We start from the raw sequence: 14,638 nt of genomic DNA, 5'->3' as shown, positions 1-14,638 counted from the left end.
TTGGAGGGTTGGATGGGCCTCACAGGCATTGGTTGCCAAGGCAATGCTGAGGGCTGAAAACACCAACAAGCGGGTAGAGCTGGGCGATATACGCCGACGATACCTAACGCCTGCAATACCAGCCATCGCCACCATGTGGTGCATTGCCTGTTTTTTCAGCTTTTTTTCCTTCAGTAATCGCTGCTGATTGGCTGTCTTAGCAACACCCAGTAGATAACAGTGATGCTGTTTTTTTTTTTCCCCATGGCCCGTGAAGTTTGGAAGTAGGGTGGCCTGTAGCGTGGTGGTTAAGGTGCATGACTGGGACCCACAAGGTCGGTGGTTTGATTTCCGGTGTAACAACAATAAGTTCCGCACAGCCGTTGGGCCCTTGAGCAAGGCCCTTAACCCTGCGTTGCTCCAGGAGAGGATTGTCTCCTGCTTAGTCTAATCAACTGTACGTCGCTCTGGATAAGAGAGTCTGCCAAATGCCATTATTGTAATGTAATGGATGTGTACTACCGCATCATTCGAAGAGAAGTGGACTAAAAAAAGAGCAGTGCGCCACATAGTGGCGATGGCCGTTATTACAGGAATACCGCCCAGCCTGAGATGGGTGTGGGATCAGCCGCCCTATTGGCTGTGGACAGCAGTATCATGTCTCAGTGTGCTGTGGGCTTCAGTTATTCACACATGCAGACTGCTGTCGTGGTGGGGTCTGGTGGAGTCTACACAAGTTTAGTTCAATTTCTTTTTATTTCTATAATACATTAAATGCACACAGGGTCACATACACTCACACACGCACACAAACAAACACCCACACAGAGGCTTACTTGCACACACACACACATTCACATTCACACACACACACACACACACACACACAGGCTCACGCACACAGACTTACACACACAGACTTACACACAGACTTACACACACACACACACACTCAGGCTCACGCACACAGACTCACACACACACACACACACTCAGGCTCATGCACACAGACTCACACACACACTCACACAAACAGGCTCACACACACACACACACACAGGCTCACGCACACGGACTCACACACACAGAGGCACACACAGACACACATGCTTTCTCACACAGACATTCACACACAAACAGGCTCATGCACACAGACTTACACACACACACACACACACACACAGACACACACACGCTCTCTCACACAGACATTCACACACAAACAGAAGCTCACACTTGTTTGTGAGCAGGTGGCACCTTGGTGCACTAGTCTGCTGTGTTTAAACAGTGCCATCCGGTCGGCAGATGGCAGAACAAGAGATCAGAACTTGGCATTGTGTTTGCTCCCAGAATCCCTCGCTTCCCCCAAACCCCGCACCTGTCGGAGAGAGCGGATCAGCACCTGAGAAAGAGAGAGAAAGAGAGGGGCGAGGGATGAGCGAGTCACTATACACACCTGAGAGAGAGAGAGAGAGACAGGAATGAGCAAGTCACTGTACACACCTGAGAGAGAGAGAGAGAGAGAGAGAGAGAGAGAGAGAGAGAGGAATGAGCAAGTCACTGTACACACCTGAGAGAGATAGAGAGAGAGAAAGAGAGAGATAGAGAGAGAGAGAAAGAGAGAGTGAGAGAGGGATAAGCGAGTCACTGTATACTCCTGACAGAGAGAGATTCAATATGGAATGTATAACACACATACTGTATTTGATGTAATACAACAGCTAGATTTTGTACACATGTTGAAGGTCCTCCAAATGTGGCTAGATATGTTACACGGTGGCTACATTAGTAAGCGTTCCTTATACAAAAATGGATCGTCCGCTCAGCAATAGCTGTCACCAGCCAACACACTTTTACATTACATTAATTGAGCAGATACTTTTTTATCCAAAGGTCATTACAAATCTGCAGAACAGGTCAGAGGTGGTAGAATTCACATAGTGTCAGTTGTCTACTGCCATGAACAAAGTCTTGGTCATGTGGTCGGCCCAAAAAAAAAGAGCATTGTGTTGTGAAACGAAAACAAATTTTTTCTGTCAAATCGCCCTTGAAGCTACCCACTGGAGTGAGGGAGAGAGGGAAGGAGAGGCAATCCCCGCTCTAAAATCCAGCTATGCCAGCTTGACCAGCTTGAAAACTGAGCTGGTCATAAGCTGGTCTAGCTGGGTATGAGCTGGTCAACCAGCTAGTTCTGGTAGCTTGTTTGAGCTGGTAGCTACCAGCTGTTTCAAAACATAGCTTGAGTTGATCAAGTCATGTCAAGCTGGGAGCTGGTCTGAAGTGGTCAACCAGCTTAACCATGTCGAGCTGGGAGCTGGTCTCAACTGGTCAACCAGCTACCAGCTGTTTCAAAACCTAGCTTGAGCTGTTTTTCTCAGCAGGGCTCTCCACACCTGATCGCTTGGTGAATGAAAGAGCTCGTATTCAGTGCTGTGCTTTGCTTACTGGTGAAGGGTTAGCACGTTAGCATGACTGAGTAACCGATTGAGCCAGACACGGTTATCTCACAGGCCAAGACATTCCCACTCCTACAGGCCTCGATAAACTTGACAAACAGGGAGGATGAGAACAAGTTTTACTTAATTAAAAATAATAATGCTTTTTTTGCCCTTTGCCCATAATGCTTTTTTCTACAGCAGGCTTGCTTTTTCTGCAGAAATAAAGGCCCTTATAATTCAATCTAGTGTGAAGTGTTTTCCTGACGGGATTGGCTCCTTATTACTGTACAAGACACAGGTGGATTGTCCCTTCTGATGAATTTGTGTCATTGTGTACTTGTAGTTTTCTGATTGGATTAATTTTTGTGCTCTTTAACCTGCTACAGAGCTCACAGGATGAGTGTTTGTGCTCTTTAACTTGTGTGTGTGTGTACAGTGTGTGTGACTCTCTGCCCCCTGTGCTTACAGGAGTGTGTCCAGGACAGCCCCTCCCCTGCCCCCTCTATGGAGGACCAGGCTCACCTGCTATCCCAGCCTCCCTCTCACCCTGACAGCAGCGCCTCCAGCTCCCCCGCGCCGCACCAGCAGAGCCCTGAGCACCTGGGTGAGTCTGTGCCCCTGTCTGTCTGTCCGTCTGTCCAATCTCTCTTCCAGACCTGAGTCAAATACTTAATGGTTTTGGATTCAAATACTTTTCTGCACTCGATGGATCTTGCCTGGTGCAACTGAGCCAACCAAGAGCACCATAAGGTTGGGTCTTGCATTCTTTGAGAGTGTTTCAGAGGTTCCACTACACCAGATAAGTACAGTGAAGCGAATAAAAGTTTCTAAATCCAGAAAAATGACGTAATTGCTCAGTGAAGCATAAAAAAGTAATCACATATTTGAGCCCGGACTGTTCTCTTCTCATACGCTTCCTTTTAACCCTTTGAAGAGTTGGTTGTTTTTTTTGTCTTCTTATGTGTTAAAAAGACAGATCATAGATAAATTTTGAAATTAAGAAAGGGATACGTTTAGCATTGGCCTTAAATCAAAAGGGCTCTGTCTTACTATCTGCCCTTCTGCTAATACTTCACATCTGTCTGTCTGTCTGTCTGTCTGTATGCATGCGCTCCAGGACTGAACACACTGGATGGAGATATTGGTGGCCAAGATATCAGTATCCACATGAAGAAGGCCTTTAAAGAGAAAGGTTAGAAACAGTGTTAACTGTGTGTGCGTGTGTGTGTGTGTGTGTGTGTGCATCCATATGTTTGTGTAAATCTGTCTGAACGTTTGTTCACGTATGTGCACTCAGTGAGCGATGTATTAGGTATTTAATCAGCCAATCATGTGGCGGAAACTAAATGCATAAAAGCATGCAGACGTGGTCAAGAGGTTCAGCTGTTGTTCAGACCAAATGTCAGAATGGGGACTTTGACCGTGGAATGATTGTTAGTGCCAGGCATGGTGGTTTGAGTATCTCAGAAATGCTGATCCTGCGACTTTCACGTACAACAATCTCCAAAAGACATCCAGTGAGCAAAAAATAAAAGGCATCCAGTGAGCAAAAACTGCTTGTTAACGAGAGAGGTCAGAGGAGAAGGGCCAGACTGGTCGAAGCTGACAGGAAGGTGACAGTCATGTAAATAACCACACATTACAACAGTGGTATGCAGAAGAGCATGTCAGAACACACAGCGCATCAAACCTCTAAGTGGATGGGCAGGAGCAGAAGACCAATTAGGAAAAAAAAATAGGTCTAATGAATACCTAATAAAGTGCTCACTGAGTGTATTTGTGTGTGTGTGTTCATCTGTATGTGTGTATTACGTGTGTGCGTGTGTGTGATATCCCTGCGTTGTTGGCAGACAGTAGGGTTGACGTGCAGCGGGGGATTCTGGGATCAGACACAGAGCAGATGCCCCGAAGGCCTTTAAAAGAGCCCAGCATGGACCTGGCTGGAGCCCATATTTTATTAATGCGCTGGACAAAGATTGGGCCCCCACGCCACACTGGCGCTCAGCCCCTCTAACCCTGACCCGGCTCCTTTTGTTCCCCACAAAGAGGAGCCGTGATTCTGTGCAGGGGCAGAATGAAAGGCCCGGGATGTAGGTCAGTAACGGGGGCCTTTGAAGAGCAGGACGCACAAAGGAGGGATGGGGGGGTTATTCATTTATATCCACAGAGCAGACACATGTTTTCTCTCTCCCTCTCTGTCTCTCACTCTCTCTCACTCTCACTCTCTCTCTCTCGCTTTCTGTCTCTCACTCTCTCCCTCTCTGTCTCTCTCCCACTCACTGTCTCTCTCTCTCTCTCTCTCTCTCTCTCTCTGTCTTTCTCTCTCAAAAACACACACACTCTCCATCCTCCCTCCCAGGACGTACGAAGCATGTACGCATGTACACACACATACACACACATGCACGCACACACATACACACATGCACTCATGCATGCACACATGCACACTCCCGCGCACACACACACATACACACACACAAGTTATCCCCATCTCACTTACATATGTACTCATGCTGTTTTGACACATAGGCTTGTTCCCACACGCAAACGTGATCTGATCCGCGCTTCCTTCCCGCCAGCGCACACGGCGACCCACGCCGTCCGTAATGGCGCCCGGAAAGCTGCCTCAGCTCACTTAGTGACCCATTTTCGGGATCTTTGGAGAACGCCGGCGGTTAAGCAGACAGGCAACCCCAGGCACAGGGAATTATCACACCTGGATGAGCATGTTCTGCACAGCGTAAGATGGATTCGCTTTTCAGACACTGCCCGGCCGTAATTCCCAGAGCTCGGTCTGGTTTGTGTCAAAAGTTTTTCTTCTTTTTGAGCTGATCCATATGGAATCTCATCGGGTCAAACAGAGCCTCTGCCGTCACCTCCTCCTTAGACCAATAACACCACTCTCAGTGGCCACCCCGCCTCCCTGCTGAAAAACACCTCATCACCTCTCGCTGGTTTTAGCTGGTGGACCAGGTGTTCACCAGCTGAATGTCCTATAGTTACTTTAGCTAGTCCACCAGTTGGCCACCAGCTTATTCTACCATCTTAACCTTAACCAGCTTTAACCAGGTTTGACCAGCCACAGACCTGCTCCAGGAATGGCCAGCCACAGACCAGCTATGACCAGCTAGAAGTTGTCCTCGCTGGATATTTCAACAGAGCTGCTCAAAGCCAAATATTGTTGTTTAAAAGGTAACATGACAGTAAATGTTAAAAGAAGAAGGCCGGCCTGTTTGTATGTGATCGCACATGGCCTGCCGTGGCTTTTGAGGGAAGGGTTAGGGAATTCGTGGGGGGGGCGGCGTGGTGTGGCGTGGCGTGGCATGACACGCGTGTGCGGGGTGATGGATGGGCCGCCGCGGGCCAAAGACGCGCTTTGTGTCAGAGTCCGTTCAGCGAACCCGAATCTCGGCCTATAAATCACGTTCGCTGGGCAATGAGAGAGAGGGAGAGAGAGGGAGAGAGAGAGAGAGAGTGGTCTACAACTGGAAGTATGGGCCTCAAACCCCTTCCACACACCCCCCCCTTCAGTACGCCCCAGTTCTCTCTGTAGCTGCCCCTTTCATCTCTGCTCGCTGGCTGCTTTTCGGGGGTCCCTCATGTGTGGACCATTAGAGGTACATTGACCTACTCTCCAAATGCTGGACCGAGGCCCCCCCCCCCCCCGCCACCGCCCCTAATGTGCAGAGCAGTGCCCTCTCCCTGAATTCTGCCGCCAAATGATTCTCCCCATCTCCTCAGACTAGTGCTCCATTAAACTCAAAGCCAGCTTTATTAGTTTGACATGTAGACGGATTGCCAGGGGGAAAACGCAGCACTTCACGGCATAGTAAAGCTAAAACTGAAAGAAAAAAAAACCCTGTGTCTCTCTGTCAGTCTTTCTTTTTTTTGCCCATATCTTATCCCTCGGACAGCGTTTCACTGTGAACGTGCTTTCCCGCAGGAAATTGGCAGGAATGTTTTGTGTTTGTGTTCAGCAGACTGAAAGCTAAGCAGAGAGGAAAAATACCAGTGCGTTTTAACCTCTCTCTCTGTGTTTTTGTCTTTCGCTGTCAGTGGTTTCTGTCCTCTTCCTGTTTATGAAGAACCACCCCAGCTCTGTCTGTTTCCTCATCGGTCTTTCTCATTCTGATCTGCTCTCCATTGCTTTTGTCTGGGGTTATGGTGATGAAACTCTGGGGTTGATTCCAATCCAACTCCCTTGTTCAGTCAAGCGTCAGTTCGAGGCGACATCGATTGCAGACGTGGCAGACGGCGTTTCCGAAAAGACGTCTGCAACGGCTGCACTTGTATCCTTGCTGTGTATCCACGTCCGCCATCTTTAGCGAGTGTTGTTAAAGATGGCGGACCCCAATCGATGTCTAGGTCAGACAAGGGCCGGGGAGACGAGGACAGGTAAAATAAGCGATTGGACTGAACCCAGAGGCCACCTCAGCAACATGGCTGCCTCACAGGTGTGGGTGCCATAGAGGCAGAGAGCCGTTAAACAGGAGGTCACCGTGGTTTTGGGGGCTGCTGGGTCCTCTTTCCTGTCCTCATCTTCAACTCCCTGTTTTCCCACAATGCCAGCACAATGAGGTGCAGCGAAGCCTTGTCGCAACCTTCTCTGGTGACACAACGCTCAGGTTTAAAATAATGACATTGCCCTTAGCCAGGGGTGATTTCGCCTCTGACTGGTAATGAATGCGAATGACAGTCACGCGTTCAAATCTCACCTTGGGCGAGAGCTTCTCACTTGTTGCATAGAGTTGACCTCATCGCCATGCATGGCACAAGCGTTGACAAAAGCAGTCAATGAGTCTGCAAATAGAATATCATTAACCATGAATATCTCCTGTGTGTTATGCAGGGATCAAAACATCATACACACACACTGTGTAGGATATTACGTAATATCATTAAGATTGTCGTCATACGGATCCCGGAGGCCGGGGAGATCAAGGGCAGTCCTCTAACATTCGGACGGGTGTGGAATCCGGGGTTTAAAAGGACATGTGCTTGTGATTTCGTTACGTGGAACATTTACCGATGCGTTTTAAAGGAATTTCTGACATCTGTTTCTCCTGTGCACTTACGTATGTGCTGTAGTGAACTGAACCACAGCAGCGTTTAGCAGAGGGGCGCCAGTCCCCTCCTCTGGCCGTCTGTTCTTAGGACTCTCGGAGGGGTTGATACCCACAATGCACTGCAGGGAGGCCAGGTGTGATGGTCGTTCGGCGCAGAGAGCTCTGACCAGCCTTGAGAAGGTGTTCATTCTTAGACAGAAGTTCCCCTGGCGGATGGCGAGTGTGAGGTCTAGCCAGAAGGACATTTTGATTCTGTTCAGCCAGTTCTGCTGCATTTCCAGCTATTCTGGCAAGATAAACACAGAAATTGCAATTGTATTTTTAGATGCACACATACCACTACACAATGTATTCCTTTGTATTTACAGTGCATGTGTCTATGTTGTAAGGTGCCATTTTACAGAATTACACGTTAACTGTTTCTCAGGCCTTTCCTGGATATACCCTTAAATACCCTTAAATGAAAGCTGAAAACGTTAACCCAGTATTCAGCCTGCTAGAGAACAGGGCCAAAACAACGCAAATTGTGCCACTGTCCAATTACTTATGGGCTGTACTTTATATACAATGCAGTTGCTTTGTTTATCATACCAGAATACAGGGGGGGGGGGGATACAAGTATACAGTACATCCGACAGTAGCATAATAAAATCAAGACAAAAATCAATAGTCAATAGCGTCACTTGGAAACAGAGAGTAAGGGCCACTCCAGGCTGAAGTTCTGTAAAACAGGACAGGAGGCATCTGGTTACAATCTAATTTTCCCTCAGCCGTTATGAAAATAGTAACACGGAAATTATTTGAAATAGTCTAATGATTTCTGATGGAAATATGCTCCATTGTTCAGCTTTAGAGATAAGCATATTGGCAAATCTCTAAAAAAAACTGAAAAGCGAAAGAGCTTTTTCCAAAAACAGCGAAACAGACTAGTTTGTTTTCCCTTCTTAATTTTTTTCCCCCTGTCTGCCTAAGCCAAAAAAGCACACTTTAAACTACAAGTACTTGGCAGGGTTTCAAAAGTGTTAGCCTCTTAACTTCTTTTTGGCAGCGGCTGCGGTTATTCCTAGCACACTTGTGGGAAAAGTGAATTCATAAATACACAAACAATGCAAGCCTGACTTTTAAAGCACTGCGCCCTGTTTGGTGTGAATGAAGCCCTGTTTGTTTAGGCCGAAAGCTGCCCTCTAATGTTGCAACAGGGACACATCCATATGGCTTTGAAAGGCCTCTTTTTTTGATCGTCAGAACCAATTGCTGTTCTAAGCAACTTTGAGAAGTTTTAATTAAACTGGAGCTTTCAGCTAGGCCCAGGAGCGGGTGGGCTGCCAGAGAGAGCCGTTTGCCAGGTTACCTGCTCCGCTTTATGAAAAGAACTCAAATTAGCTTGAGAGCGGGGGGAAAAACAGCATTGAACATCTAAAAGGCATTCCTGGAACTGCAGAAGGCAAGTAGTGACCACATTTGGTTGGCGCGGATCATGAGGCACGCTTGATTGGGTTTATGGCCTGTATGGAGTGGCCGAGGGCGGCTACTGGAGACACCAAACTGGACCGGCTCAGAAACCTCTTTCCTCTGACTCTCAGAAATAAAGTGACAGAGGAGGTCTGTTTTTGTTCTTCAAGGATCAAATTTACCAAATGTACCCTGAAAGTACAATAGTTTTCTCTTTGGGTACAAATGAGTATTCCAAGCAAAGAAGGACGGTACAAATGTGTTGTATGTTGCAGGCTAGGGATATGATTTTATGTACCTATAGGGTACCACCCCAGCGACAAGCATTTGTACCTTTTAAGCCGCTTTCCGTACCTTTATTTCTGAGTGTGCAAAGTGAAGGCACAGTCCGGCAAAATGACCTGGCAGAGGGACACAAACCAAGATCTTAGGGACACAAATACACAAAAATATACACACACACGCACACACACACACACACACACACACACACGCACACACACACACACACACACACACGCACACACACACACGCCCACAAACACATGCGCACACACACGCAAACCCACTGCATAAAGTTCAGTATCCCAACTCCCCTTAGGTTAAATAGGGACATTTTTGACCTAGTTCAACTCACTCTAGAATATTCCACGTATCACTATTCAAAGGCTAATTTGAGGGAGAAAAAAACTCATTAAAGTTAATTTAATCTAGGAATAATCACCAGCTTCAGAGGTTGGGGTGTCAAACAGGCATAGCAGCTCTCTGAAATTGACGCTAATTAAAACACACGCTTTGTTGCCTCTCTTCCCCTACATTTATTAATTTAATTCTCCAATTATTTAATTCTACATCCTTTCTCTCGGCACGTTCTTCTTCTGACTAAACGGTGGAGAGAAATTCCACTAGTGAGTCCCTTTTTTCTCTCTTTGATTTCCGATTGGACGGCGCACTGGATTCCAGGCTGAACTGGATGCGCGGCCGAATCTGATTGGAAGAGAAATTGACTTTTCAGTGAGTTGGCCTAAGTTCCACAGTGAGGGAAAGGAGTGCAGGCTTGTCTGGAAAAACGGTTTGACACAGGATGACACAGGAGAGGCTAGTGAAGGCCACTCACTGCATCAGCGAAAGCCAGGAGATTATGCTGTTTTTAGCCACATTGGAAAGAATGTTTCAGGGACTGTGCAGAGCAGAAATACAGGAGAGAACTCATTTTCATATAGCATGTGGCTAATCGTAAACCCTCATAAGAGGTATGGAAGTATGTGCTGGAACTATGCATGGGGAAGTGTATTAAAGTTGTCCCTCAGAATCCCTCTCAGCAGGGGCCCCATCATCAATTTTGGGCCCCATGAAAAGATCTGACATTGGGCCCCAGCACCCCAGAAAATTCTATGCTAAAAAAAAAGAGTGGAGGGCACCTGTCAGCCAGGGCCATTGGAATCATCCTAAATCCCCCCCCCATAGTAATGCTTTTTTGGCATCATTTGTATAGGGGCATCGTGTTAGCAGTCACCAGTTAGCATTAAAGTGTTGGCATTCCCTTTCACGAAGAGAGAGCTGGGTATATTTTCCTCTCATTGTAAAAGCCACATTGTTCCCTATGCATGCTTACTGAATGGCACCAGTGACATAAACTGTGTGTCATGAGGCGAAGACCACTCTAAAACCATGGTAATTTGACTTAACCTAGGCCCCATAGACGGACCCTATTTCCATTTTAATTCCTTCAAACGCTTTGTCTCTCGTGCAAAAATGCAATATTTAAGCAGCTCTGAATATGGCAGTTGAATTCTGATAAATTGAACCTTTTCTATTGTAATGTTGTTGTTTTTTTTGTTTTTTTTGGGGGGGGGGGGGGTTTGGTCCCCCTTTCATCTCCTAAGGTCATTACTGTCTGGAATTCCTGTCCACCTTCTTAAGTTTATGTTGAGGTTTTTTGTTTTTTTCTTGTAAAGCCTGGTGTCCACACTGCTAAGAAGCAAGCGCTGTGCTGCAGCAGAAGGCTACATGCAGCCTAAACGACATGCAACGCTCAGAGTTAGCGGAAGCATCGCCGCGGATTAGCTGGGAGCTAGAGGCCTGTCGGGCTTTGAGGCGTGTGCCTGGCCCTGGGTCTGTGATACTAACAGCTGGCTTTTAAGTGCACGCCGAGGAACAAATTGCCCCCGTTTGGAATTAAGATCAGTCGATGGTCCTGCTTGTGGGGATATAAAGGTTTGCTTGAGCCTACTTTTGAGAACTTCATTTTAATTTCAGCGTGAACTTAAAAGTCCAAGGCGCTGTTATGCAGACACACATATGAATTGCGTTTATAAGAATAGCCTATCCGTGTGGACAACTGATGGAATAAATAACCTCTGTGTAAACACATTTCGGCTCCTCTGAGCCTACTTCAGGGAGAAATGTGTATGTGTGTGTGTGTGTGTGTATGTATGTATGTATGTGTGTGTGTTTGTTGAGTAGGCAGGTGTGGCCATCTCCGTAGTGCTGTACACAGCATCTTCATTAGTGTTGTTCATCAGATTCCATCTCTGTGGGCACGCTTAAAGCTCATCTCAGTGATTCAATCAAAATGTGTTATTCTAATTATTATTATTCAATGTGTGGAAACAGACCAAAACAAAATTAAAAAAGGATACCTGTGTGCGTGTTTACGACAGCCGCGATTGTGTTCCTATCAGCCTCATTCACCCTTCGAAGAGTAGTTTTCTTTTGGAAAATCAGTACTCTTGAACTCAATTGCGTTCACCCACCAGTAGAGATTGTTAGATCAGCATTAGAACATTCAGTGAAGAACATCCAACCCCATATTTGTGACCTTTCACCTTAAAACAAAGGTGATTCCAGGGCGGGATGTCATTAACTCATGTTGCAAAACGATGTCATTATAGCTGGGAGTCCCATGGGAGAGAGATCACAAGAGCTGTTGTGTTAGAGGGCATCGCTAACAGTGTGTTTAAAAACACACCCACACACACACGGTGTGGAGGTTGTGCGGCCTGGATCATAACTAATGTCCGTTACGCCTGCTACGACAGAACCGGGCCAGTTTGCAAATGCCACAGACCTTTCCTTCGTTCCCCCCTGTTCACCCCTCCCGACACGGAGAGGGACAGAACACATCGATCTGGATATCCCGCAGCAAAGAGACGAATACGCGCTTTAACCGTTCAAAGCCAGTTCAAGTCAGTTACTGAGGTGCCAGATCGGGAGAGGTGGATCCACAGGTCGATCATTTATTCATCAGGCTTTCCAGAAAAATACTTACAAAAATACACAGAAAGTGTTTCTTGCTCAAAGGAAAGATTGGGAGCCTCTTCTACTTCTAGCTCCTAGTAACATTTAACAGGCTGGAATGAACTCGATTGATTTCCGGGTCGGGCAAAGGAAAAATGAGATAGGAGGTGAAAAATAAGCAATCGGAAAAGGGCCCTCGGTCTGCTTACCGTCTGCTTCCCTTCCCTTCCCTTCTTTCCATCTTCTTGTGTGACCTCGATCGGTGTATCTGTGCGGACAGGAAATCCTGTAATACAGAAACCAGATGGCTGTCACGAAGAAGAAGAATAAGAATGTGTTATTGACCGGCAGTCATTATGAGCTCAGTGCAGACATTACAGTAGCTTACTGTCCCGCGCAGCTTACTGTATTTGTGTTTGCTGAGCGGTGACGCCTTCTCGTCGGTCCTCCGCAGATGACACCCAGCTGGCCATGATGCACATGATGAAGCTACCCCTGACAGGACAGGGCCTGCCCCCTGGGTTCCCCGGCCCCTTCCTGTTCGCTGACGGCATGTCCTCTGTGGAAACGCTCCTCACCAAAATCCAGGTACGGTCCCACAGCGCACCTCCACCTGGCCGAGTCCCTGTTCTTTGTGTGTTTATGTCTGTGCCTGTCTCAGGTATACTAAAGTCCCTGTTCTTTGTGTGTTTGTGTGTGTGTCTGTCTCAAGGTATACTAAAGTCCCTGTTCTTTGTGTGTTTGTGTGTGTGTCTGTCTCAGGTATACTAAAGTCCCTGTTCTTTGTGTGTTTGTGTGTGTCTCTGTCTCAGGTATACTAAAGTCCCTGTTCTTTGTGTGTTTGTGTGTGTGTCTGTCTCAGGTATACTAAAGTCCCTGTTCTTTGTGTGTTTGTGTGTGTGTCTGTCTCAGGTATACTAAAGTCCCTGTTCTTTGTGTGTTTGTGTGTGTGTCTGTCTCAGGTATACTAAAGTCCCTGTTCTTTGTGTGTTTGTGTGTGTCTCTGTCTCAGGTATACTAAAGTCCCTGTTCTTTGTGTGTTTGTGTGTGTGTCTGTCTCAGGTATACTAAAGTCCCTGTTCTTTGTGTGTTTATGTGTGTCTCTGTCTCAGGTATACCAAAGTCCTTGTTCTTTGTGTGTTTATGTGTGTGTCTGTCTCAGGTATACTAAAGTCCCTGTTCTTTGTGTGTTTATGTGTGTGTCTGTCTCAGGTATACTAAAGTCCCTGTTCTTTGTGTGTTTATGTGTGTGTCTGTCTCAGGTATACTAAAGTCCCTGTTCTTTGTGTGTTTATGTGTGTGTCTGTCTCAGGTATACTAAAGTCCCTGTTCTTTGTGTGTTTGTGTGTGTGTGTGTGTGTGTGTGTATGTATGTGTGTCTCGGGTACACTAAAGTCCCTGTGTGTGTGTCCCTCAGGGCCTGCTGAAGGTGGCTGTTGATAACACCCGTGTCCAGGACAAACAGATCCAGCAGGAGAAGAAAGAGCTGAAGATGGAGCTGTACAGAGAGAGGGAGATGAGGGAGAGCCTGGAGAGACAGCTCACCTCCGAGCAACACAGCAGAGGTAGGGTGTGTGTGTGTGCGCGTGTTTGTGTGTGTGTGTGTGCATCTCTGTGTGTGTGCGCGTGTTTGTGTTTGTGTGTGTGTGTGTGTGTGTTTGAGAGAGAGATGTGTATTTGTGTGTATCTGCATATATGACAGACATTGTGTGTTCCTGTGTGAGAGTAGGTAGAAACTTTGCTGATGCTCTCTCTCCCTCCCTCCCTCTCTCTTACCCTCTCTCTCTCTCTCAGCCTCCATCCAGAAGCGGCTGAAGAAGGAGAAGAAGGCGAAGAGGAAACTGCAGGAGGCGCTGGAGTTTGAGTCCAAGCGGCGGGAGCAGGTGGAGCAGGCGCTGAAGCAGGCCACCTCCCCCGACACGCTGCGCATGAGTCTCAACGGTGAGCGCGTCTTCTCTCGCCTCCTCCCACCTCCTCCTGTCTCCTCCCACCTCCTCCTGTCTCCTCCCGCCTCCTCCCGTCTCCTCCCACCTCCTCCTGTCTCCGCCCGTCTCCTCCCACCTCCTCCTGTTCCCTCCCGTCTCCTCCCACCTCCTCCTGTCTCCTCCCGCCTCCTCCCACCTCCTCCTGTCTCCTCCCGCCTCCTCCTGTCTCTTCCCATCTCCTCCTGTCTCCTCCCATCTCCTCGCGGTCTGTGCGCCTCCTCTCCGCTCCTGCGCCTCCTCTCCGTTCCTTCTTCCTCATTTGCCTTGCGGAACGGAGCACAAGGAGGCTCAGAGGAGTTTGGGCAAACCTTGGCCAGTTTAAGGGCATGGGTGCTTCAGTCAGTCATAGGTTATTTTGGATTAAATCGAACAAACTCTAAGGACTGAAACTCCAAGGTTACAACAATTCAGTCGTCTGAGAGGGAAGTACACTGTCCCACTTTTAGAGATGCACTTCCTGGGAATGACATGAAAA

The 14,638-nt window shown here is 47.4% G+C and overlaps 1 protein-coding gene across 2 annotated transcripts in view; it reads left to right on the top strand.

The window, feature by feature from the left end:
• LOC133124267 (dachshund homolog 2-like) overlaps positions 1-14,638 on the top strand; it is a 110,545-nt gene that overhangs the window by 90,415 nt on the left and 5,492 nt on the right. The window contains exons 6-10 of one of the 2 annotated variants that reach the window (XM_061235304.1): positions 2,886-3,021; positions 3,535-3,609; positions 12,633-12,766; positions 13,596-13,743; positions 13,973-14,119. In XM_061235304.1, the coding sequence (XP_061091288.1) occupies positions 2,886-3,021; positions 3,535-3,609; positions 12,633-12,766; positions 13,596-13,743; positions 13,973-14,119 (640 nt within the window). The remainder of the gene's footprint in view (positions 1-2,885; positions 3,022-3,534; positions 3,610-12,632; positions 12,767-13,595; positions 13,744-13,972; positions 14,120-14,638) is intronic. The other variant, XM_061235305.1, reaches the window with a different exon arrangement.

Source organism: Conger conger, chromosome 3 (genome assembly GCF_963514075.1).
Source record: "Conger conger chromosome 3, fConCon1.1, whole genome shotgun sequence".
Lineage (NCBI taxonomy): Eukaryota > Metazoa > Chordata > Actinopteri > Anguilliformes > Congridae > Conger > Conger conger.
The sequence above is the reverse complement of the archived record's forward strand: the minus strand, read 5'-3'. Positions and strand labels throughout refer to the sequence as shown.